General features: G+C 65.4%; 4 protein-coding genes across 13 annotated transcripts; 1 reads left to right on the top strand and 3 right to left on the bottom strand.

The window, feature by feature from the left end:
• Positions 1 to 1,422: 1,422 nt before the first annotated feature.
• On the bottom strand, positions 1,423 to 7,825 carry GPRC5C (G protein-coupled receptor class C group 5 member C). Of its 9 annotated transcripts, none has more exons than XM_079323262.1 (5): positions 7,402 to 7,810; positions 3,279 to 4,299; positions 2,615 to 2,709; positions 2,291 to 2,434; positions 1,423 to 2,149 (listed from the first exon to the last, which is right to left on the bottom strand). In XM_079323262.1, exons 2-5 carry the CDS (start codon positions 4,288 to 4,290, stop codon positions 2,117 to 2,119), a joined length of 1,284 nt encoding a protein of 427 aa, XP_079179388.1. In that variant the 5' UTR covers positions 4,291 to 4,299; positions 7,402 to 7,810; the 3' UTR covers positions 1,423 to 2,116. The 9 variants fall into 9 exon arrangements, with proteins under 9 accessions (XP_079179388.1, XP_079179389.1, XP_079179385.1 ...); XM_079323263.1 differs by lacking the exon at positions 7,402 to 7,810 and adding an exon at positions 5,549 to 6,620 and having other exon boundaries at positions 1,425 to 2,149; XM_079323259.1 differs by having other exon boundaries at positions 1,432 to 2,149; positions 2,615 to 2,712; positions 7,662 to 7,825.
• Positions 7,826 to 8,842: 1,017 nt separating this feature from the next.
• On the bottom strand, positions 8,843 to 13,383 carry GPR142 (G protein-coupled receptor 142). 2 transcript variants are annotated; one of them, XM_079323253.1, is made up of 3 exons: positions 11,993 to 13,383; positions 10,242 to 10,397; positions 8,843 to 9,928 (listed from the first exon to the last, which is right to left on the bottom strand). In XM_079323253.1, the coding sequence occupies exons 1-3, from the start codon at positions 12,369 to 12,371 to the stop codon at positions 9,075 to 9,077; spliced, it is 1,389 nt and encodes a 462-aa protein (XP_079179379.1). In that variant the 5' UTR covers positions 12,372 to 13,383; the 3' UTR covers positions 8,843 to 9,074. The 2 variants fall into 2 exon arrangements, with proteins under 2 accessions (XP_079179379.1, XP_079179380.1); XM_079323254.1 differs by having other exon boundaries at positions 11,919 to 12,014.
• A 222-nt stretch (positions 13,384 to 13,605) lies between these two features.
• On the top strand, positions 13,606 to 17,235 carry BTBD17 (BTB domain containing 17). Its single transcript, XM_079323252.1, has 3 exons — positions 13,606 to 13,942; positions 14,912 to 15,188; positions 15,683 to 17,235. Exons 1-3 carry the CDS (start codon positions 13,852 to 13,854, stop codon positions 16,761 to 16,763), a joined length of 1,449 nt encoding a protein of 482 aa, XP_079179378.1. The 5' UTR covers positions 13,606 to 13,851; the 3' UTR covers positions 16,764 to 17,235.
• A 734-nt stretch (positions 17,236 to 17,969) lies between these two features.
• Positions 17,970 to 23,125, bottom strand: DNAI2 (dynein axonemal intermediate chain 2). The gene is made up of 12 exons (XM_079323248.1): positions 22,222 to 23,125; positions 21,968 to 22,129; positions 21,765 to 21,886; positions 21,107 to 21,252; positions 20,470 to 20,583; positions 19,847 to 19,986; positions 19,561 to 19,683; positions 19,101 to 19,327; positions 18,823 to 18,958; positions 18,600 to 18,746; positions 18,323 to 18,520; positions 17,970 to 18,233 (listed from the first exon to the last, which is right to left on the bottom strand). The coding sequence occupies exons 1-12, from the start codon at positions 22,402 to 22,404 to the stop codon at positions 18,183 to 18,185; spliced, it is 1,749 nt and encodes a 582-aa protein (XP_079179374.1). The 5' UTR covers positions 22,405 to 23,125; the 3' UTR covers positions 17,970 to 18,182.

The raw sequence follows: 23,125 nt of genomic DNA, 5'->3' as shown, positions 1-23,125 counted from the left end.
GGCGTGTCTGTGCTCCCAATTCCTTAGGGAATCCTTAGGGACACTGCTGTGCTGGCAGGTGGCAGCCCCAGGCACGTCACAGGCTGGCTCTGGCAGGGCTCTGGTGGGGGCAGGAGCCCCTCAGCCATGAGGAGACCCCAGTGCCTGGCCAGCCCAGCCCGCTGGGAGGACAGTGAGGCAGTGCTGGTGACATGGAGCGTGCCACAGGACTCACCTGCACGGTGTCACTTGCCTCTATTGTCACTGTTGGTGACCCTGCTTGAGCCCCAGGGCTGCAGCCACACACAGCCCTGCCCTTGGCATCACTGCTCGTGTCCCCGCCTGGCCCTGGTCACGGTGACCCCGGTGCCAGCTGTGCTGCCACCACTTCGGTGCCACCTGCCACCACCCTGCCATCCCCCCGGGCAGCCCCCGGCTCCGAGGAGGCTCCGGGGCTGCTCCGGGCTGGGCGCAGCCGTGTCTGCCTCACCTGGCCGGACAAAGGCGCCGCTGTTCCGCGGCCCCGGCGGCACAAAGCGTTCCCTGTTGGAGCGGGGCCGCCCCGCGCTGCGGCCGGCGCTGGCGGGGCCGGTGGGATCCCGCTCTTCCGGAGGGGCTGGGCACGGCCGCGGGGCCGCTCCGCTGTCCCCTGCACGCCGCGGTCTCTGCACCTCGTTTTTCGGGTGGCTTTGCTGTGCCCAGAGTGTCCCCAGGGAAGGTGGAGGTGCCTTTGGGGGATCACGCGCTGTGCCATGCGGTGCCCGCGGCCGCGGGGAGGGCGTGTTGTGGTGACAGTGGCCCGGGTGACACCGAGTGCCTGGTGCTGCTGGGCAATGTCCCCGCTGCCGCTCGGCACCAGGTAAACACAGGTGGCAGGTAAACACGGGTGACGCAGCACAGCCCGGGGGGCACGGCCGTATCCTGCTGCAAACACCCTCAGCCGTGTCCCCGGAGCCCTGGGCTTGTGCCAGCTGAAGGCACAGGCGGGGGGACAGGGTGAGTGCCACGCTCCCGCTGCGTGTCCCTTGTGCGGACACCCACCGGGCAGCCCCAGCGCCGCCATCCCGGCTCCAGCTCAAGGAGACCGGGTCACCCGCTGCCCCCACGGAGCCATTCCAGCCCTGAATAATTCATGGCGCTGCTGGCCGCAGGCTTCCTGCCCGGAGGAGGAGGAATGGCTGTGGAGGGGAAGGCAATCCGAGCGGGAAAACCACCACGACCTTGGCACGTCCTCCGTGCTGTGCCACCTCCTGCCCGGCACCATCTGCCCACGGGATCCCTGCCCAGGGATGGGGGGATGGGGGTGCTGAGGACCCTGCCCAGAGCCCCCCCAAATACTCCCTGTCACTCCCCTAAATGGGGGCACGAAGCAAAGCCCGTGGGAGCAGCTGGTGGGATTGTGGGCACCTGGGACCCCCATCACAGCCCACCTGTGACAGCATCGTAGGAAAAACCACCTTTATTGGGGTGACCTGAAAAAAAGGAAATTTGACAGAGAAAGCCACAAGGAGGGAGAGGGGCCCAGCTCCCTCCCCACTCCCTGCAGGGGTCCCCGAGCCCCGAGGGGGGAAGGCACCGAGAAGTTTGCCAGGGCTGTGGGGGGCTGGTCCCCAGCCCCAGCAAGGCACTGATCCCCTGGGTCCCCAGCAGACCCCCTGCCCAGAAATGGGGAAACAGGAACAGAAGGAGGCAGAGATGGGGACAGCTTCGTGTGCCCTTGTGCCCTGCAGTGGCCTGGGGCCAGCTCAGCTTGGGGTGCCCAAGGCTGGAGGGGGTCAATGTGGGGCCGGGGGCTCGGTGCTGAGGGTCCCAGGGGCTCCCCAGCTTTGCAGGGTCCACGGCCCGGGGAAGTTGGGGTGTCTGTGCATCACAAAGGCAGCGAGGCGACAACAGGGGGTGTCCCCACAGGAGCCGGTCCTTGAGGCAGGGACGTGGGGGTCCATGGCCAGGTGGGATGGGAGGGTGGGAGCGCTGGCTCGGGGGCTGCATCCAGGAATGCCACGGGCAGGAACCAGCTCTGGCTGCCAGCCAGGGTGGGATTGACTCATCGGGGTGGGATGAGGCTCGGCGAGCCCTGGGGAGCGGGACGGAGGGGCCGCGGCCGTGCCGGGGCTGCGGGAGCCGCGTCAGGGGGGCGTCACCACCGGTTCCTGCTGTACGGGGACTGCACCTGCGGGCAGAGCAGGGTGGCACTGCGGTGACACTGCGGTGGCACCGGCACCACGGACATGTGACCCACCGGGGGGAGCTCTGGGTGCCGTTACCATGGCAGGGCAGGACTTTGCCCCTGCTGCAGCCACCGTTCACCCACCTGGCAGCTGCGGGTGTCCCTCGGGATGCTGCAGTGCCGGGACTGCGCCGCGAAGGCGTCCTCGGCTCGGAGTGTGGAGCTGGCACTGCCGGGCATGGGGCTGGTGGAGGCACGGGGCAGGATCACGTCGTAGGGACCTTCGTTCTGAGGGACAGACACGGGGGAGGAAGGTCACAGCACTGGGAACACCCCAGCCCCACGGGTGGAAGGCTTGGGAGGTCCCCACCCCATTACATCAGCCATTGGGGGTCACAGGAGGGGCCCCCACCCACACCCATGCCCGTCACTCCTGGCAGATGTGGCCAGCCCTGGTGTCACACTCACCGTCCCTTTATGCATCAGAGCCATCTCTGTGGGCTGGTAGACGCTGGTCAGCAGCTGTCCATTGTAGCCACTGTATGGGGAAATCGGCTTCTTGGCTGCTGAGACACAGGGACAGTCACCACGGAGCCACTGCCACCCCACTGGGGCTCCCTGTATCTTGTTAGCAGCTTTAACGAGCTGACTCAGCAGCTCTGTGCCTTTCCCGCAGGACACTCCTGTCCCCAGGGATGGCATCGCTGCTGCCTGCCCACGGCTTGTTATTGTAGGGTCTCTGGGGTGCAGGTGCTGCTCAGGGGGACCCTCCCTCCCCCGTGGGGTGCAGACACCTGGCGTGCCCGCCCACGATACCCACTGGGACTGTCACCACCCCGTGTTATTGCAGGGTCTCGTGGGCCTGGGGCGGAGGGGCAGGAGCCGCGGGCACCCCACGCCAGGCAGGGAGTTCCCTGCGGCTGCTGGGCTCAGCCCAAACTGGTACACCCAGCCCGCCCAGTTCTGGGGAGCCACAACAGCAGCAGGCGCCAGTGCCGGGCAGGTCACTGCCAGACGTCTCATCACCCCCCCCACTGCTGCCATCCCCCATGGGGACATCCCCCAGGGTCCCCAGGAGGACAGTGCCCGCTGGCAGACCCAGAGAGGGTCCCTGGTGAGCCCTGGTGCCTACCAAAGGATGGCTCATCCATGGAGAACGCCTTGTTCTCCACGAACATGCTCTGCGACTTCTGCTCCTTGAGGATGGTCTCGTAGCCCACCCCACGTGTGGGGTAGCCATCGTCCTCGAAGGCCTGCTCGGGGCTGTGCCGTGTCACATGTGTCACCTCGGGGATGACGTAGAGCAGCAGGAAGGTGGCGGCGTTACAGACCAGCGCGATGGCCAGTGCGGGGTCATCCCAGCCGGGCTTGTGGCCGGCGCGCTGGTTCCCGTACAAGTACATGATGGTCCACGCCAGCCAGATGGCCACGGACAGCCCGGTGGTGGCCAGGATGAAGGCGCCGTGCTTGCGCCAGCGGCCGTAGCGGCCGCAGAGGGTCGGGCAGGCCGTGCCAAAAGCCGCCACCAGCAGAGACATGACGTAGATGAGCGCCATGACGAAGTCAGCGTCCGCCAGCTGGCAGGGGTCTGCGGGGCCGCCCTCTCCCCGAGCCACCGTGATGATGAGCCACTCGGTGTTGATGATGACCTCGACCGAGGCGAGGGACAGGGCCACCGCCAGCGTCACCCAGCCCCGCGGCGCCCGGTTGCGCCGCGCCAGGAAGTTGAGAGCCACGGCGTGCGCCAGCAGGCAGGAGAAGCAGATGCCGAAGAGGACGCCGAAGAGGAAGCGGCGCGAGGTGCAGGTGGAGAAATCCGGCCCCACGATGAAATCGAAGGTCAGACAGAAGAGCCCGAAAGTGCCCACAAGGAAGAAAACCTGCGTGGCCACCAGGCTCTTCTTCTGGTGGTCCTGCACGAAGGGCAGGCTGGCCACCAGGACGATGGTGAGCACGAAGGTGGTCACCACACCGAGGCTGGCCACTGCTTCCACCCCGATGCCCCAGCCCGCAGAGAGGTCACAGAGGTTGTAGTAGAGGGAGGAGAGGTGGTGGCCGCAGCCCGGGGGTGGTGTGGGCTGTGCAGTGGCCGTGGGGAGCAGGGCCAGCAGCACGGCCGTGGTGCCCATCCTGCACCGTGGCATCCAGGGACCCTGTGGGACACAGCGGGGTCAGGGCACAGGCACTGGGGATGGGGGTCAGATCCCAGCTCGGAGCATCCCTGCCTGTGGTCCCCAGTATGCATCCCATGGTGAGCAGGGGGGTCCTGGGAAGCTCTGCCCTGCTGGACCAGCTGAGCTCATCCAACACGCCCAGGGAGCTGCAGATGGGACCAGGCAGCCACACGTCCCCATCTCGCCTGGAGGTTGGTGGCTGCTGAGGAGGGGCTCAGCCCCTCAGTGCCACACATGATCCCTCACAACATGGGAATTCTCTGGAGCTGTTCTGATTCCTTCCTCCAACCCCTGACAGCTTCCCAGGAACACCAAATGTTAGCCCAGACCAGATGGCAGAGGTGATACTGGGGCACAGGGCTGTCCCCTTGCCTTATCCCTCCGTGTCACCGCGTTCCCCTTTCCACTTCTCCCGTCCCACTTCCCTCTGGCTTTGGGCACCAGCCCAGTGCAGGTTGCATGTCCAGCCTGCTGGCACGTAGGCAGCTGCAGCCTGGCACGGCACAGCACAGCATGGCACAGGGTCCCAGTCCCTGTCCCCACTGTGTCCACCCCATTCCTGCTACCCCACGGTGGGCACGGGGAAGAGGAGGCAGCGAGGAAGCTGCAGCCTCGCTGCTGGGGGAGGAAATCAAGAGGACATGCCGGGGCCGGGAGCCTCGGTCCCCCGAGGGGCGCCTCAAACTGGGCACCCCCCAGGTCCGGGACGGGGACCCGCAGCACCGCGCTGGGACTGAGTCCCGGTGCCCGCGGCTTCCAGGAGTTCTGCCACCTCCGGTTCCCAACGTGTCCCCCAGCCCGGTTTCCCCCACACCTCCAGCCCGGTACCCCAGCATTTTTCCCCCGGTTTTCCCCGCGCTCCCCGCTGCTGCTCCCGCGCCCCCACTTCTGCTCCTCCCGCAACCCCTCCCGGTCCCTCGCATCGCCCGCCGGCTTCCCCCGCTCCCCCGGCCCGGTCCCGCCGCACTCCCGTCCCGCTTCCCCTGCCCCTCCCGCCGGTTTCCCCCCGCCCGCTCCTCCCGCACCCCTATCCCGCACCGTCCCGGTGTTTCCCGGCGCTCCTGCCCGGTCCTGGCCCCGAAACTCCGCCGGAGCCGCCCCCAGCCCTCCGGCCGGAGGAGCTGCGGGGGCGGACGGCTCTCGGTCCCGGTCCCGGTCTCTTCCCGTCGGCGCTGCCGGTGCCCCCCGGTCCCGTAGGACTCGTCCCCACCTCCCCCGCCTCGCTCACCGGCCGCAGCCCCCGGTGCCCGGCGCTCCGCTCCCCCCGTGCCGAGCCGAGCCGAGCCGAGCCAGCCCCGGTGCCGCCGCACCGTGCGCCTGCCTGGCCCGGCCCCTCCCCGAGGTGCGGCTCAGCCCCGGGAGCGCGACTGGGGCCGGCCGGGACCTGCCCCGCCGCACCGGGGCACGGAGGGGGCTGCTGGGGGAAAAGAGCCCGCACTGGGAGGGGAGGAAGAGGAGGGACCCCACCTGGCCATCGGTGTGATGAGTCTGGGGGTCTCAGCCCGGCCCTGCTGAGCGCTGCACATTAAGAAAGACCCTCAGGGGACAAGGGACGGAGCAGCGGGGTCTGTGTCACCCACAAGGGATCTTCCACCTCCGGTGGGCTCTGGGGTGGGAGCGGGAGTGGCGCTCCACAGGCGGCCCCACCGTGTAAGGATAACCGGCCTGGAGGGGCCTCCCGCAGGAATGTCAGCTGATGGATAAAGCCGGAGTCCTTGGCAAGGCAGCAGGACCCAGAAAACCTCAGAGAAACCCCAGAAAAGCCCTTTCTGCAGAGGGCCGGGGAGCAGGGCAGCCCCAGCTCGGGGCACTGGCAGGGTTTGGTGGTCCCTGTCCCGACGGGGGTGGCCGCGACCCTGGAGTTGGGATAGGCACCCCACAATCACCCCATTCATCGCTGGGGATGGGGAAAAGCCCTGGGACATTTGGGGCACCCCGGGGGCCCCGCCAGCCCTCGGAGAGGTTTCAGGCAGGCGCTGCTATTTCGGGAGGGTGAAGCAAGAGGGTGAAGGATGCAGAGGAAAGTTCAATGTGCCTCCGGCGGGGCCTGCCCCAATCCAGGCCGGGATGAAAACAATCCTGGGAGAAAGGGCAGCAGAGCCGCCAGCGGCAGGACCGGATCCCACCGGAACCGGCGGCGGCCGTGGCACAAGGAGCGGCGCCCGCCGGAGCCCCCGGGGACAGGACGGTGTGTCCAGGCTCAGCGCCACCGCCACCCTCCCGCCCTCTGCCTAAGGATCCTTTGGCTTCGGGATGCTTTTTGAGATTGGATCATCCCAGAGCAGGCGACGGGCTCTGCATCCCTCGTGCCTCAGTTTCCCCGGGGATTTGGAGCGCAGGCTCCAGGGCTGGGCAGCCGCGAAAGGCTCAGCCTTGGATAAGCGGTGCCGGGAGCGGAGGCCGCTTGTCCTGCCGCCCCCACACCGCAGCCCGGCCTCTCCACCGGCTGCTTCCTTCCGCCGGAGGCTTTCCCGGCTGCTGAGTCAGCACGAGACCCCCGTGACCCCCCGTGGGGCCACCGGCAGCCGTCCGTCCCGCCGAGGCTGCCCCGCCGCCGCGCAGCGTTCGCCTTTGTGTCCCCCACCGGCGGGTGATTTCCTCCTCCCCTTCCCACGGGATCCCCCCCATCCCCCCACGGCGGGTGATTTCAGCCCCCTTTCCCACGGAGACCCTCATGTTCCACCCCCTGTGCGCGTTTTCCCCTCCCTTTTCCCATAGGGACCCTGCCGGCGTTTCCAACCCCAATTGCTTGCTCCTGGCGTTTTCAAAAGTCCTACAGAAAGACCCCAACAGGCTGTGGGGTCACTGGGGGTGATGCCCACCATGTGTTGCCCTCGGTTTCCTATCGGGGCGGCGAATCCCTGGCCCTGACCTCTCGGCACGGGCAGAGCCCGATCCCAGCTCCCGGTGCTCTGGGTGGGCTTGGAACCGCCATCCCAGCGCTGGAACTGGGCAGAACTGGTCCTTCCAGCACAGAGGCCACAGTGAGGGGCTGCGATGTCGCTCAGCACCGGGACCTGGACCCTGGCCAGGCTCTATCCGAAAACATCAGCACGCCGGGCGCATTTTTTCCAGGCTTACCTTTCCTCGGGAGCCGCAGGGACGCGCGGCTGGCACGGCTGGCACGGCTGGCACGGTTGGCACGGCTGGCACGGTTGGCACGGTGGCACGGCTGGCTGAACCCCCGCTCCCCTCGGCAAGGCGAGAGCAGGACCCGGAGTCGGGGGTCCCTGCTGCCCTCCCAGAGCCTCCCTCCGCTCCGGCCGGGGCTCGGAGCCGTTCCCTCGCTCCGGCGGACGCCGTCAGCACATTTCCACCTCCTTTGCCAAGTAAATACGCACCGGTTGGCACAGGGGGGCCGCTGGCAATCGGGAGGGGGGGACGGTGGCAATCCCGGAGCTCCCGCCGAGGGTTCCCGAGGCAGCCGAGCCCCCCGCCCCGCGGCCCCTCAGCCCCTCAGCCCCTGCCCGCGGTCGGGTTAATAACTAATCCCTTCCCGGTTCTGCTCTCCTCACGTGCCAGAATTAATGGAGCGAGAACCTCCCAGGTACCTCTCGCGCCACCGGGTCGGGATTTAACCCTGTCCCCCGCGAGGGATCCGGCCTGGGATGAGGTGACATCCCCGGCGGGGTCTGTCCCCGCCGCACAATGACTCGGGTGCGGGGACAGGCTGGGTCTGTGAGTGGGTCAGCCCCACACCCTGGGGGCAAAGGCTGCGCCCCATCCGCACCTCAGTGCGGGCACAGCCAGGGCTCGGTGTGGGCGGGGGGGTCTGGTGGGACTTGGGGGTGTCTCTGTGCCCTGCCAGGAGCCAGCTGAGGTCCTGATCCCCCTGCACGGGGCACCCCCTGGGTCTGTCCTGTCCCCTCTCGCGAATCCGAGCGGAAAGGCCGGGCGGTTTTGGGGGATTACGCTAAGGACCTTACAGGGAATTAGGGTGGCGGCAAGGCTGGTTTGGGGTCTGGGGGTGCCAGCTCCCTGTCCCGGCTGTGCCAGCTCCTCGGTGTCCCATCCCTGCCCTCTGCTGGCAGCTGCGGACAGGCTGGCAGGGCACGGCCCCTCCTCCAGTGTCACACCAGTTCGGCGCTGGTGTAACTGGGAAGGCAGCACTGGGTACACCCGATGCACGGGGACATTGCCCGGGGCGCTACTGCCAGGGGGATTAATGGGTGAGGGCCAGGAGCTGTGATGCTACCACGCATCCAGACCCCACTGCTGGGGACAGCAGATCCTGTGGGTGCTCCCTCCAGCGCTCCCAGGCAGCAGGGCAGGGGCACCGGGGTGGGCAGGGCAGAGGGACCCTGTGCCAGAGGTGCTGGTGCTGGTACCTCCGTTCCAGCTGCCTGCAGGGAGCGGGAGCCAGGCAGAGTTTTGGTGTCAGCAGTTTATGGACTGGCACCCAGCGGGCACCACGTCCTTGTCAGGGCTCGCAGCAGCTCACTCGTGCCCTCCACCCCTCACCACGGGCAGCCCCTGGGCTCTGCAGGACCCTCGGTGCCACTGAGCGGGGGCATGTCCTGGATGAGTTCCAATGCTCAGCAAGGGGCTGAGCATGGGCAGGGCTGAGCTGCCCATCCCGGCGTCCTGCTGCCAGGCAGGCACCACAAAATATCCCCAAATGAATGTCTGGGCACAACCACCTCCTCCTGCCAGCACCGCCAGCATTAACCCTGGCTCTGTGGAGGGTGGGGTCTCCCCGGGTCCCGGTGCAGTGCGTGGGGCTGGGTGGGCACCAGGACTGGCACTGCCCTGCCTCAGAGCGTGGTGCTGCCCAGCAGCTTCAGCGGTTTCAGGGCTGGGGGTGGGAAGTGAGCACTGCCTCGGCGGGAGCCCTGCCGGGGCTGTCCCCGCAGCACCTCGCCCACCGTGCGGCGGAAGGTCTGGCTGACGAAGCAGTAGAGGAAGAAGTTGAAGGAGGTGTTGAGCATGGCCACCATGTTGGCGATGTCCAAAGCCAGGTGCACTCGCCAGTCCCTCCTGACCGAGGCCACATAGAGGTGGCACATCATGACGGCGGTGCGGGGAGCCCAGAGCACGACGAAGACGGTGGTGACGGCCAGCAGCAGCGCCGTGGTCTTGCCGCCCCCCGCGCGCCTCCGCCGCTTCAGCTTGCGGATGATGATGGAGTTGGTGGCCAGGAAGATGCTGCAGGGCAGGAAGTAGCTGGTGACGCAGTGCAGCCACTTGAGCGCCGTGTCCAGCGCCGTGGGGGGGTCGGCGTCACGCCACATGTCCAGCCACCAGTAGAAGGGGATGCCGGTGGCCAGCGCCACGGCGAAGACGGCGGCGATGATCCTGCGGGTGCGGCGCGGGTAGGACACGGCGCGGTAGCGCAGAGGGTGGCACAGCGCCACGTAGCGATCCACGGTCAGCAGCACCGTGACCCAGGTGGACGCGTGGTTGGCTGTGAACTCCAGCACGTTGACCGTGTGGATGAAGGCGCTGGGCACCGCCCGCGCCAGGATGGCCGTCTGCAGGATGAAGCCCACGAAGATGATGAAGACCTGGGTGAGGATGTCGGAGGTGGTCAGGGCCAGCAGGTACCAGTACGATGATTTCTTGGTCCTGGTGGCCAGGCGGGACAGGGCCACGGCAGTCAGGATGTTCACTGGAGGGAGGGCAGCGGTGGGTGGAGGTGAGAGCTGGAGGCTCACAGTCCCAACCCCGCAGTTTCTGGACCCTGGGGCTGCCCAGGCTCCAGCTGAGGGGAGCTATAAATATCTCAGTGCCGTGGGGATTTGCTGAGCTGATTAATCTCTTCCGTGTGCCAGCCCAAGCAATGCAAATACCATCTGTCCCCATGGCAGTGGCACCTGCACGGCCGGGCACCGGGGGCAGGTCTAAGGTTGGGGGAGAGCAGCTAAAGTCCCTCCAACCTGAAGACTTCTCTTTCCAGCCCCCAGCCCCCTCAGCCCCCTCACCTGGCAGCCCCAGCCCCAGAAGGACGCTGTAATACACGATGGGGACGATGCCAACCAGGCAGGGTGACCGCTCCAGCTCTGGCTCTGGCTCTGACCATGCCCACGACACCGCCGTGCTGTTGGGCACTGGGACGGCCATCTTCCACCATGGATCGTCTGTGAGGAGAGACAGAGAGCAGCAAGGGCTCCTGATGGCACCTGGGCATCATGTCCCAGCAGCCAGAGCTGCTCCTTCTTTATCCCTAAGCCCCGATTTTGCAGAAAACCGGATTAAAACACCATGTTCTTGGGCAGCTGCCAGCAGAGGGAGGCTCTGGCCCCCAGCCCGGGCTGGGTGCCACCAGACGGCTCCCAGTGGTTGCAGAGAAGACCCAGAGGTGCCGATGGGAGGTCCCCAGTGATGCCGAATGTGGGGTGGCCATCTCCAGGCTGCCAGCTGGGTCCTTTTGCAGCTCCTCAGGCTGAGGCAGCGGAGCTGGAGGAGCCCGGCAGCGGCCCTGCCCACGGCCCTGCCCGCATCCCCGCCCGAATCCGGATCCGCATCCGCATCCCTATCTGTACCCCGATCCCTGCCCTATCCCTGCCCTATCCCTGCCCTATCCCTGCCCAATCTCTGCCCAATCCCTGCCCTATGTTTGCCTCATATCTGCCACATCCCTGCCCGATCCCTGCCCTATCCCTGCCCCATATCTGGCCCATCGCTGCCCCATCCTTGTCCTATCTCTGCCCCATCCCTCTGCCCGCTCCCCACGCCCGGATCGTGCCCACGCTGCCCTCGCCCATTCACAAATTAGGGGGCTCCACCCCCTCCCGAGCTCTGCGCCCCTATTGGCTCAGAGGGGCCAGGCCGCCCCCAATCGGAGAGGGGTTCCCCGGGAGTGGTGAGGTCAGAGCTGAGCTCTGCATTATGATTGGTCAGAATCCCCCCAAATTTGCATCCCCTGGTGGTCCGCCAACCCCGGTCCCAGTGCCAGGGAACGGTGCGGGATAATGGGAGGTCCTGGGATCGGGGGTTATGGGGGACAGGGGGTCCTGGGATCGGGGGTTATGGGGGGCAGGAGATCCTGAGATTAAGGGTCATGGGGTACGGGGGGTCCTGGGATCGGGGGTTGTGGGATGAAAAGGGGGGTTCTGAGCTCAGGGTGGGGGCACGGGCACCACGCTGCTCCCAGTCTGACCCTGGCTCCAAGGACACCCCAAATTTCCCCTGTCCCAGGCACCGCAGACACTCGACGTCTTCGGGGCCGGGGTTGGAGGGGCGGTCAGGTCTCTCTCCCGTTCCGGGACCCCCAGTGATGGATCTGCTCCCCCAGAAGTGCCCGAGGTGTGTGTGGGATCCTGGGGGATCCCACCCCCCCGACCCTGGAACACCCGGCCGGGACTAAAGCAAGATCGCAGCCCGAGGGAAAAGGAGCGGGAGGTGGGATGGGGGAGCAGAGGGGTGCCAATTAACTGCAAATTAGCTCCGGCTCATCAGCAGGAGGTCCCATCCATCCACGGCCCCCGCGGAACTGGGGCATCGATCGGCTGCAGCCGCTGCGCTAGCGCCTTAACCCTTTCCCAGCCCGATCCCCTTTGTGCTGCTGCGGGGGGGGGGGGCGGGTTCGCTCTGGACCCCGCTCTGCTCCCCCTGCCCGGGGTCCCGCTCCCCAAAGCCTGCGAGACAGGGACTGTCACCTGGGTGGCCCCAGTGCCACCCGGCGGGCGTGCAGTGCCACCTTCCCCGCGCTTGGTGCTTCCCACGAACGTACCGCTGTCCGTGTCCCCGGCAGTGTCCCCGTGCTCTCCGGGCTCCGTGTCCCTGCCGGTGTCCCTGTCCCCGCCGGCGCCCGCAGCATGGCACAGCCTCCCGGGGAGTGGGACACGGGGCGGAGGGAGAGCGCCGTGGGCAGAGCCACGGGCAGAGCCGCGGGCTGGGCTGGCTGGGCACCGGCACGTCACCGGCCCTTGGCTCCCGCGGGGGCCAGGGAAGGGGTCACCGGGGAGCTCCGAGGGACCGCGACAGAGCAGGAGGAAATGGTGGTCCGCGGGAAAGTGGGCAGCTGGGTCTGCGGGCACCTCTGAGGAGCGGGTCTGCGCACATGAGTGTGAATCCTGCTGGGCTCTGTCCTGGCACTGCCAGGACACCATTCCCGTGCCTCAGTTTCCCCAGCAGCACAGGGAAGGGGCTGCTGTCCCCTGCCGGTCCCTGGGTCCAGCTCCGTCTCTCCGGTGCCCCCCAGCCTGCGGGGCGATGCCCTGGCACTGCTGCCTGGCACAGGTCGCCATGGTGAGCCAGCCCTGCCCCGCCTCAGCCGCAATCTCCGGGCCGGCACAGCTGCTCCCGCACCTCACCGCGGGCTGGGGATGTCACCGTTCCCCGGTGACCTCCAGAACAAACCCCATGATCCCCCGTGTCCCCCCACGGTCACCTCACCGCCGTGAGCAGCCGATGTCCCCGCGGGGACGCGGGGGTCCCCGGGCTGTGGCTGCCGCCCGGGCTGGCACGGTGCCGGGCACACGCTCCCGCAAGCTGTTGTTTATCGGGCCGGTGGTGAAATGAGGCGTCGGAGGACGCGCTGAGCCGTGAACCGGCTGTGCCGTGGCGGGGGCCCTGTCCCCCGGGCTCGCACAGTGCAAGGACACTCGCTCGGGCTGGGAGCTCTGCTGGCACCGCGATTTTGGGGATCGCCTGCTCAGTAGGGGCGCAGGGCTTGAGCATCGCCCACCTGCCCGTCCCTGCAAGGGGCCAGGGAGCCCCAGCTGCGCGGCACGGGGGTGATCGGTGGCTTGTCCTCAGTTTCCGCGCCCATGGGTCAGGGACAGATGGTGATCCCACACCCTCGGCAGCTGCAGCAACATCTGCCCACGCCCAACATCTGGAAGCAGTGTCTAAGCCTCTACCCAAGCTGCTGTGAGGGGGACGGGGCTCCTCGGCAGTGGGTAAGGGGCTGCTGTGCCCCTGCGAGCTGTGCTGCCTCCTCTGAGGGATGTGTCCCCGCCGCCTGCTGTCCTGGGTCCCCACCCCATGGTGTCACCGGGGCCACAGCCGAAGTGGGGCTGGCACCACTCGGCTGACACTCTGCTCACCCAGCACCACCCCAGCCCGTGCCGCTGCGGCTTTGGCGGGGGTCCCAGCCCCACGATGAAGCCCCCCAAGAGGTGTCGGGGCGGGAGGGGAGGCCGCCCAGGGCGCACGGGCGGCCTCTTGGCTGCAAAGGCTGGGAAAAGGGCAGGCAGTTCCTGCCGGCAGCGCGGATGCCATGGTGATGGGCTGCTGCCGGCATGAATACCCATGAGCCGGGGGGAGCGGGAGGCCACCGAGCTGTGCCCTGAATGCAAAGACCCCGGCACAAAGGACCGCGGCCGCGCAGACCCCGGCGCGGCGGTGCCAGCACAAGGTGCCGCACGGCGACTGTGGCGACCCGCCGCAGCACCCCGGGGTGCGGGGCTGGGGCTGGGGGTCAGGGTGGGATGCAGGGAGGCTGGAAGCCGTTCCCGTGGCAACACCCGGTCCCAGTTTCCACCAATCGATGCGGCGGCGCGGGCCCGCGGGCCGGGAGGGCGCGTGGCCTACATAAGCCCCGGGCTCGCAGCGTGCGCCGCACCCGGCAGATGCGCCTGCGACGCCATGGCCAGGCTGACGGGCTCCCGGCCCGCGGCCACCCGCCGCTGGGGCTGTGCCGCTGCCTTCCTCCTCCTCCTCCTCACCGTGCAAGCCGGTAAGGGTGGCCGTGGAGGGGGGAGGCGCCAAGGGTCGGTGGGCAGCGCTGCCCTCGCCGGGTGCCGGGGCGCGGCTCGGCGGCTGATGGAGAGCAGAGCGCGTTTCTGCTGCTGCCGTCGGGGGGCCGGGAGGGGATAAAGTGGCTCCTGGGTGTGCTGCACTCTCTGTGCTCGCTGGTGCTCCGGGAAGGGCTCGGTGCCGCGGGCAGAGTCCAGCACTGAGGGGTACAGGGCGCCTGCTCCCCTTCCCCATCCCCGCTCAGCCGGATTTAAGCCGGAGCTGGGAAGGGTAATCCGTCAGCAAGACGGGATTTGAGAGGCAAGATGGATTTGGGACAGACGGGGCCAAATTCCTCCTGGGGGAAGGATGCTCTGAGGATTCGGTGGGAGTGGTGTCAGGAGGGAGAAAGGAGAGGAAGAAAGGATGTCATGCCCACAGGAGCGTGGAGCCCCCTGTTCCACATTCCCAGATCCCTCTCCAATTCCTGTTGGGATCCCAGCACGGACCTGCAGTGACATCAGGGCAGTCGGTGTCCCCAGGCTGCTCGGGACCCCGTTCCTGGGTGTGGGGCAGAGCCTGCCTGGCTCCCCACACCCACGGGTTCTCTGTGCCCCCATGTACCCATGAGGGATCAGGGCAATGCCCGGGGCTCACTCTGCCCGCAGCGGGGACGGGATCAGGCCAGGCAGACCGGGCTGAGGGCCAGCGCCGCCGGCACCCGGCCATTTCCCAGCACACCCCTGCCTGGGACATGGTGGTCTCAGCCCTTCTGCTGCAGAAAGGCAGTTTATTGGCTCTCGGGGACACAAATGTCCTCATGTTCTTTGTTCCCTCACACCCCCTTGGCACCAGCAGCCCTTTGGCACTGGGGGAGCTGAGGCAGGAGGTGCACAACCCCCCAGTAACCCCATCCCACCTCAGTGCCTGGGACTGGGGTGAGCTCTGGGACGCTCCCATCTCCCTGCAGCCCAAAAAGCCGATTTTAGCGGAGATTCCACGGCGGCCACCATCAACCACTCGCTGACGCTGCTGCAGCGGCTGCAGGAGCTGCTGCAGAACGGCAATGGCAGCGACTCGGTGCTGCGGGTGCGCTCGGCCGCCTCCGACGAGCCCAAGGTGTTCCACACGCACCAGCTGCTGCTGAGCCTCCAGAGCGAGGTCTTCGAGAGCCTCCTGCACAACCAGAGCGTCGTGACCCTGTACGAGCCGCCCGAGACCGCAGCGCTCTTCGAGAAGTTCATCAGGTGTGTGGGGACCCCGAGGGATGGGAGGTCAGGAGGGTGCGGCTCTCCTGGGAAACCACGGGGAACTCCACGAGGTGGGGATGCCCAGAGGGATGCAGCCAAGGAAGGGGGTTGTTCCTTTGGGGATGTACATTTTTGGAGGGATGTACATTTTGGGAGGAAAGCAGCTTAGCAGCTCAGGAGGGAAGATTCTTCCCTGGCGACCACAGAGATCCTGTGGGGTTGGTGTACCTGGAGGGATGCAGCCAAGGAAAGTGGATGCTCCACTTCAGGGGATGCAGGCAGGGAAGGAGGATCCTCCCTTGGTGACCATGGAGATCACATGGGATGGGGACACCCAGAGGGAAGCATCCAAACAGGGGGGATGCTTCCCTGGGAACCCCATGGGGTGGGAATACTCAGAGGAAAGCAGCCCAGGGCAGAAGCTGCTCCCTGGGGAACTGAGCTGCCAGGGATGGCCGTCCCCAGCGTCACCACCCCACGCTCCACCCCAGGTACCTGTACTGCGGGGGGGTCTCCATCCTGCTGCACCAGGCCATCCCCATGCACCAGCTGGCCAGCAAGTACCGGGTCTGGGGGCTGCAGCGCGGCGTGGCCGAGTACATGAGGACCCACCTGGCCAGCGAGTCGAGCCAGGGCCACGTGGTGGGCTGGTACCACTACGCCGTGCGCGTCGGGGACGCGGCGCTGCAGGAGAGCTGCCTGCAGTTCCTGGCCTGGAACCTGTCCGCGGTGCTGGGCAGCGCCGAGTGGGGCTCGGTGAGCGTGGAGCTGCTGCTGCTGCTGCTGGAGCGCTCCGACCTGGTGCTGCACAGCGAGCTGGAGCTCTACGCCGCCGTGGAGAGCTGGCTGAGCCGCCGGCAGCCCGAGGCGCCCGTGGCCGAGCGGGTGCTGCGCGCCATCCGCTACCCCATGATCGCGCCCAGCCAGCTGTTCCGGCTGCAGGCGCAGTCGGCGGTGCTGGCGCGGCACCGCGCCGCCGTGCAGGACCTGCTCTTCCAGGCTTTCCAGTTCCACGCCGCCTCCCCGCTGCACTTCGCCAAGTACTTCGACGTCAACTGCAGCATGTTCCTGCCCCGCAACTACCTCGCGCCCAGCTGGGGCTCCCAGTGGGTCATCACCAACCCGGCGCGGGACGACCGCAGCACCAGCTTCCAGACCCAGCTGGGGCCCAGCAGCCACGACGCCGGCAAGAGGGTGACCTGGAACGCGCTGTTCTCGCCGCGCTGGCTGCCCGTCAGCCTGCGCCCCGTCTACTCGGACTCGGTGGCGGGCGCCATCCCGCCCGTGCGCATCGAGGACGGGCGCCCGCGCCTCGTCATCACCCCGGCCATGAGCAGCCCCGACTTTGCTGGAGTCACCTTCCAGAAAACGGTGCTGGTGGGTGTGAGGCAGCAGGGCCGTGTGCTGGTCAAGCACGCCTACAGCTTCCACCAGAGCTCGGACGAGGCGGCCGATTTCCTGCTGCACGCCGACCTGCAGAAACGCACCTCCGAGTACCTCATCGACAACTCCCTGCACCTCCACATCATCATCAAGCCTGTCTACCACTCCCTCATCAAGGTGAAGAAGTAGCGAGGCATAGCTGGGTCCTGCCATGCCGGCCCCAGCGCCATGGGGGAAGGTTTGGTCCTGTAGGTAGATGGGGGTCCCCTCGCTGGGGGCTCCGGGACTGTGCTCTGCACTGCCCACCCCTCCCTGAGTGTTCCCCTGCCACGTCCCGTCCCCAACGCTGTCCCTGGGGATGGAGGATTGTGGGAGCACCCCAGGCAGTGAAATGTGCAGCCCACGGGCACATCACAGACCCCAACAGGAGTGGGGAGGGGGAGAGGGACAGCCCATCCTTCCCGTGAGGCAGCCCTGGGGTCCCTCTGTGTGGGCAGCTGGGTCTGGCTCAGGAGCAAACGGAGCTGCTCAGTCTGGGGGTGAGGGGTCCATCAGCCTCCCCCAGTGGAGGAGGGGTGGGGGCACCATCCCCACTGGCGGTGGCAGCTGCCCCATCCCTGTCCAGGTACCCCCACCCTTTCCTAATAAAGCAGAAAACGAGTGTGGGATGTGTGAGGAATCTTTGGGGTGACGCCTCTCCCCAGCTCAGCTCCTTCTGATGGAACTCCTGGGAAAGAAAACACCCATCTAGGCATGGCTGCATTTCCCTGTAGGGATGTGGGTCCCTGCTCGGGATGGGAAGAGCTGGCACAGGCACTCAGGAGAATCACAGATGGGATCCCAGTGCCTGGGGAAGGGACACAGCAGCACCCCCAGGGCACTGAGGGTTGGGGCTGTGGGGGTGATGGCCCCTGAACCCTGTCCTGGCATCCCTCACTCACTGGGGGCTCAGCCCCGAGCAGAGCCTGGGGAAGGCTCCTGCTGGGAGCTCCCCCTCAGCCCATAGAGCCACCTATGTGATGTCCCCATGGCTGTGACAGTGCTGCTGGCAGCTCGTTAATGATTAATTAAGGGGGGGTGAGGAGTCAGGGTGGCTGCCGGTTCTACCAGCAGGGCTGTGTTTACCCAGCATTGATAACCCAGCCTGGGGGCTGCTCCTGTGAGGACACAGAGCTCTCCAGCTGTGAACAGCCCACAGGGGACTGGGGCCCCCCTGCTGCCACCCTGCTCCATGGGCTGGGGACACTGAGAAACACCCTGTGCTGCTGTGGGTGCTTGGCTGTGCTCAGCCACTGGCTTTGAGTGTCCTGGCTCAAGGAAAGGACAGGAGGAGCAGGAGGACTTGACTTTCCCACCCTCTGCTCGACCCTGCTGTGACAAGAGAGGAAATGTGACGTGGAAAGCACTGGTTTATTCACACCAAAGAAAATCCGGATGCAAAGGCCAGGGAGCAGCTGTGGGGTCAGGGAGCTGTGCAGGTTGGCATTCCAGGAGGGCAGAGAGCCAGGAGAGCTGCCTGGCTTGGGGACAGTGGCCTCATCCCTGCAGCAGCTCTGGCACGGAGGGGAAAGGAAGGTGCAGCTGGAGCACACTGACCTTGGCATCCTCCTACTCTTCCTCCTGCTTTTCCTGCTCTGCAGCTGCCTCGCCCTCTTCGCCCTCTTCACCCTGAAAGACAGAGGTTCACCCTGTCCTCTGCCCTTGGTGGGGTCCCTGCCATGGTGGCCAGACTGTCCTGTCCCCATTACCTCTCCGGGGTCTTCCATGCCCCTCCTGCGCTTCTCTGCCTTGATGTGGGCGAGGAAATCAGCCTTGGACTGCTTGAACAGCTGGTGGGGATCCTCCTGCTGCTCTGGCTGGGCCCGTGCCCGCTCCTGCTCCCGCACCAGCCGCTCCCGGTACTTGTCCTGCAGGACCTTCTCCCGCCTCGCCTCCCGCTCGAACATCTGGGGGCACATGTGGGGCTGAGGGGGCTGGGGGGGGCACAGGAGACTGTGTGGGGCTGGGGTGGCACCTGGCACATACTGAGGAGGACAGGGTCTTCTCGTTCTTGCGGAGGGTGCAGAACCCTGAGGAGATCTCCAGCAGGAACACGGTGCCCATCCTGGTGCTACAGCCGAGGACGCGCCCGTTGTCCTGTGAGCACAGGCTGAGCAGGGGCTCGATGGACACCTGGGGACAGGGCACAGCTCAGGGTGACACTCGGCCCTGGGGTGATGCTGGGGTCCCAGGGGTGCTGGGGACCCACCTTGATGCTGAGGGCAGGTTCCTTCTGGTGGTAGAGGAAGTCCCAGATGTCCACGGTGCCATCAGACTTGGAAGTGAAGAACACGGCCGGCTTTATGGGGCTCCAGCATGTGTCCAGCAGGTAGGGAGTGTGGTACCTTCCAGCAGAGTCACCCCTGAGCCACACTGGCACTGCTGGCACTCGGCCACCAGCTCATCCCAGCACTCAGACGCCACTGCCACCCTCCCTCAGCACGCTCTGCTGCCCTGGGGAGGATTTCTGGCTGATTAAACACCTACTTGGTCTCCATAATTGATGATGAATCCATGAGCTCCTCTGTCCAGATCCGAGCAGTCCAGTCACCCACTGACAGGAAGACTTTGGGGAAGAAGGGGTTCCTGGTGACTCTGTAGACAGCTCCAATGTGGCTCCTGAAGACGTAGGCGATCTTCTCGGGCGGCGTCTTGGCGTCGCGATTGCAGGAGATGACGATGCCCTGCTCTGTGCCCACCAGGAACTTGGTGGGCTGGGGGTGGGAGCAGGAGGGTGCAGCTGTCAGCAGGATGGAGACCCCATGGTGTGGGGGGCAGCAGGGGATCCTGCTGCAGCCAGCACCACTGCAGGGTTTAGGGACTGGAATGCCCTGTGTTTTTGGAACACGACCGTTCTTCTGAGGGCATCTGTGCCCACAGGGGTGACAATGTGCCTGGCTGGGCTCCCCCTCCTGCCCAGGTCGGGGTGTGTGAGAGGGACACTCACCATGGTGGGTGCAAAGTCCAGGGAGATGGCACCCAGAGCATTCTTCAGCTGGTCTTGCCGGGAGATGTCCAGGATCAGCCTCTCGCTGGGCTGTGACATCTTGCGGATGTCCCACCACAGGACCTGAGGGGACGAGGTGTGGCAGGAGCTCTGGGGGCTGCTCCAGCACAATCAGAGGTGCTGGCAGCCCTGGGAAACCTGGTTTTTGTGCTGCTGAGGGGCAGAGCAGGCACAGGAAGCTGTTTGAGCACCCCTCAGGAGCCCCTCCCCAGCTCCAGCCCCTCACCTGCCCGTCGGTGGAGCCTGAGAAGCACTCGGTGCCTGTTCGGGAGGGCAGCCAGCTTGCACCATACACGGGGTCCCTGTGGCTGAACTCCACAGGGGTCATTTCCACGGGCAGCCCCCCTTTCCTGGTGTCCCAATACACTGGGAAGGAAGAGAAAAGCCCTTGCCCAGCTCCTTTCATTGTCATGTTTCCAAGCTGGAACAGGGAGAAAACTTCACCCAGTGCTTTCCAGAGATAATCCAGGGTGATGGGAGAGGTGGGAGCACAGCACCCATGCTGCTCATCCCCTGTATCCATCCATCCATCCATCCATCCATCCATCCATCCATCCATCCATCCATCCATCCATCCCTCCATCCATCCATCCATCCATCCATCATCCATCCATCATCCATCCATCCATCCATCCATCCATCCATCCATCCATCCATCCATCCATCCATCCCTCCATCCATCCATCCATCCATCTGCTGTGAAGGGCTCCTTGGCACGGTGTCCTGCCCTCTTTGGGTGAGCTCAGCTGAGCACACACCTGCCCACAGGACAATCCCAGGGCTTCTCCTGTGCTCCCAGCTCTGATCCTGGCAGTGCAGCAGTGCTGGAGCAGAATGAACCCCCCTCACCTATCTGCCCATTGTAGCAGCCTCCCAGCACGTGATGCCAGTCCTTGGAATTGTACTCCAGGGTCACCACAGGGGACGAGGGTTTGAGGGTCATCTCTGGGCTGTAGGGTTTTTCTGCCAAGGATGGATGAGTGAAGAGCAAAGGGTAAAGGGCAGCCCCCCAAAAGCAGCCCCCAGCCCATCCTGCTGCCCCCAGCCCATTCCCTGACACAGCTGTGCAGGATGAGGTGCCCATGTCACTGGGAGCTGGCCTGGTGACAGACTCCCAGTACAAAAATCTCTTGCATTCCCACTCCAGTTCTTTGTCCTTCTCATCCCAAAATACATCAGCTATGAGCCAGGCTTGGACAAGTCTCAGCCTGGGCTCCTGCTGCCTCTTTGTTCCTTCATTGCCAACTGAACCACACCAACACAAGTCTCATCCAAGGCTCCAGGCTCTGCTGCCTGTCACAGCTCTGGAGCCATGGAATGGGATTTTAGTGTTCATTTCCCACCCTCCAGCTCCCATTTCTCCCTGTTTCTGCACTGCTGTGTGGGCAAAGCAGGAGGCTGCCCCAGCCACCCTCCCTGGGGTGCTGCAAGGTCTGAGACACAAAGTGCTTCCCTCATTGCCTGGTGACATTGTCCTTGGCCTTACCCAGATCCCAGATGTAGGAATCAATGCACATGTCCTTCCTGATGCTGTCCTGGAATTCCATGGTGCAGTAAGCCACAGCCACTGACTTGTTGCCATCAGGGTGCCAGGAGAGGCGTGTGGCCATCCTCTTGGGCTGGTTGGGGTCCCTTTGGGGTGACACATCAACCAAGACAGCTCAGTTTGCAAATCCCTGGGATGGACATCTCGCAGAGGGAATTGTGGGGATCACAAGGAAATCAATCTGCAGCTCTTGAGCCTTGAGTGCAGGAAATGATTCTCCTGGGGGGTTGGGTGGGGGGAGAAGAGTCGATGACTTCATAGTCTTTCCAGTCATACCTTTCTAAAAATCCATTTATCTTACTGGATCTGACTCCTAAACACCCCTGATGTGGAAATTAACCTTTTAGGCACCAAAAGTAAAAAGGAAAATCCAAAAGCACCATCAGGAGATGCTCAGAGCCGAGTCTGTCCCTGGTTCCCATCCCCAAATCACCTGGGCAGGGCAGGGGGCAGGGATGGAGTGGTGGAGCAGGGAGGGTTCACACACAAACTGGACCATCCCAAACCCACTGGAATTCAGCTCCTGAAGTTTTCCCAGTTTCTATGAAGGTGGTTTGACCCTGCTGTGGCTTTGGTGAGCCCCCCATAGCTGTGCTACCTGAGGACATTGATGGTTTTGTATGAGGGAGGCTCATCCTCCTCATCTTCCTCCTCTTCCTCCTCAAAATACTCCTCGTAGATGTCGATGGTGTTGTTCTGCCTGATGTAGTGCTCCATCACCTGCAGGGACAGCATGGCTGTGTGTCTGGGGGGCTCTGGGGGGCTCTGGGGGGATCAGGGGGGATCAGGGCAGGGTCTTACAGAGCCAAGGCGCTGGATAGTCTTGGTGTACACCTCTTCCCTCTCCACCTCCTCACGGTAGCGGGTGGTCAGCTCCGAATTCTTGGGGTCCACGTGCTTGGGCCACCCACCCTCCAGATGGTTCACACCCTGGATGGACACCTGCACCCGATCCGTGTTCACCTGGCCACGGGGACAGCGGGGGGGGGGGGTGAGACCCCATCCCAAAAGCTGCTGACACACCTCGTCCCCTGGGGCTGGCTCGCAGCCTGTACCTCGTGCAGGGCCATGACGGGACCCTCCTGCACTGCAAAGTCCACGGGGTCCTGGGGGATGAAGTGGGCGGCCAGGCTGGGCTCGGGCGGGATGTCGGCCGTCACCTCGGCCACCAAGGCCGAGAAGTGGCAGGGCCGGCCGAACTCGCAGCGCCTCCGCGAGTACTCGTACCTGATCTCCATGGTGGGAGGGGAACGGGCTGGGGCCTCAAAGGGAACCCCAAAAAGGAGTGGGGGGCCTCAGGGATGGAGAGCTACAGAGCGGATGGAGGGTCCTGGGGAAGATTAACCCCTGGTCTCGGGGAGGAAGGATCTCAAAAGAGAGGGGGAGCCTCTGAGAGAACCCCAAAAGAGAGTGGGGGGTTTCAGGCATGGAGAGATGGTGCTGGAAGGGAGTGGGGATCTCAGGGAGATCTGAGGAGGAGTGAGGGTTTCAGGGATGAAGGGCCCCAAAAAGGAATGGGAGCCTCAGGGAGACCCAAATGTGAACAGAGACCTGGAGAGGGAGGAGGCTGAAAGAGACCGAGAACCTCAGGGACCCCAAAAGGGAATGGGGATCCTCTAGAACCCAGAAAGGGGGAACCTTTAGACGCTTTAGAAGACAGTCCGGGCCTTGGGAATGCCCCAAAAGGGAACAAAAACCTCAGGAAGCCCCAGAAGGTCCCAAAAAGAACCAGAACCTCGGCAAACCCCAAATGTGAGAAGGGATCCTGCGGAGGGAGGACCCTGAGAGAGCCTCAAAAGGCAGCGGGAGCTTGAGGGAGCCCCAGAAGGGAGCTGAGGCGCAGGGAGCGTGCGATGAAGCCCTGAGGGTGGGGAGGGACCCCGCGGAGGCCCCGGGAGCCCGGCGGGGCCCGGTCCCGTCCCGGCCCCGGTGAGGCCTGACCGGACGCGTCGCCGTTGC

Source organism: Erithacus rubecula, assembly GCF_903797595.1.
Source record: "Erithacus rubecula genome assembly, chromosome: 20".
NCBI lineage: Eukaryota > Metazoa > Chordata > Aves > Passeriformes > Muscicapidae > Erithacus > Erithacus rubecula.
The sequence above is the reverse complement of the archived record's forward strand: the minus strand, read 5'-3'. Positions and strand labels throughout refer to the sequence as shown.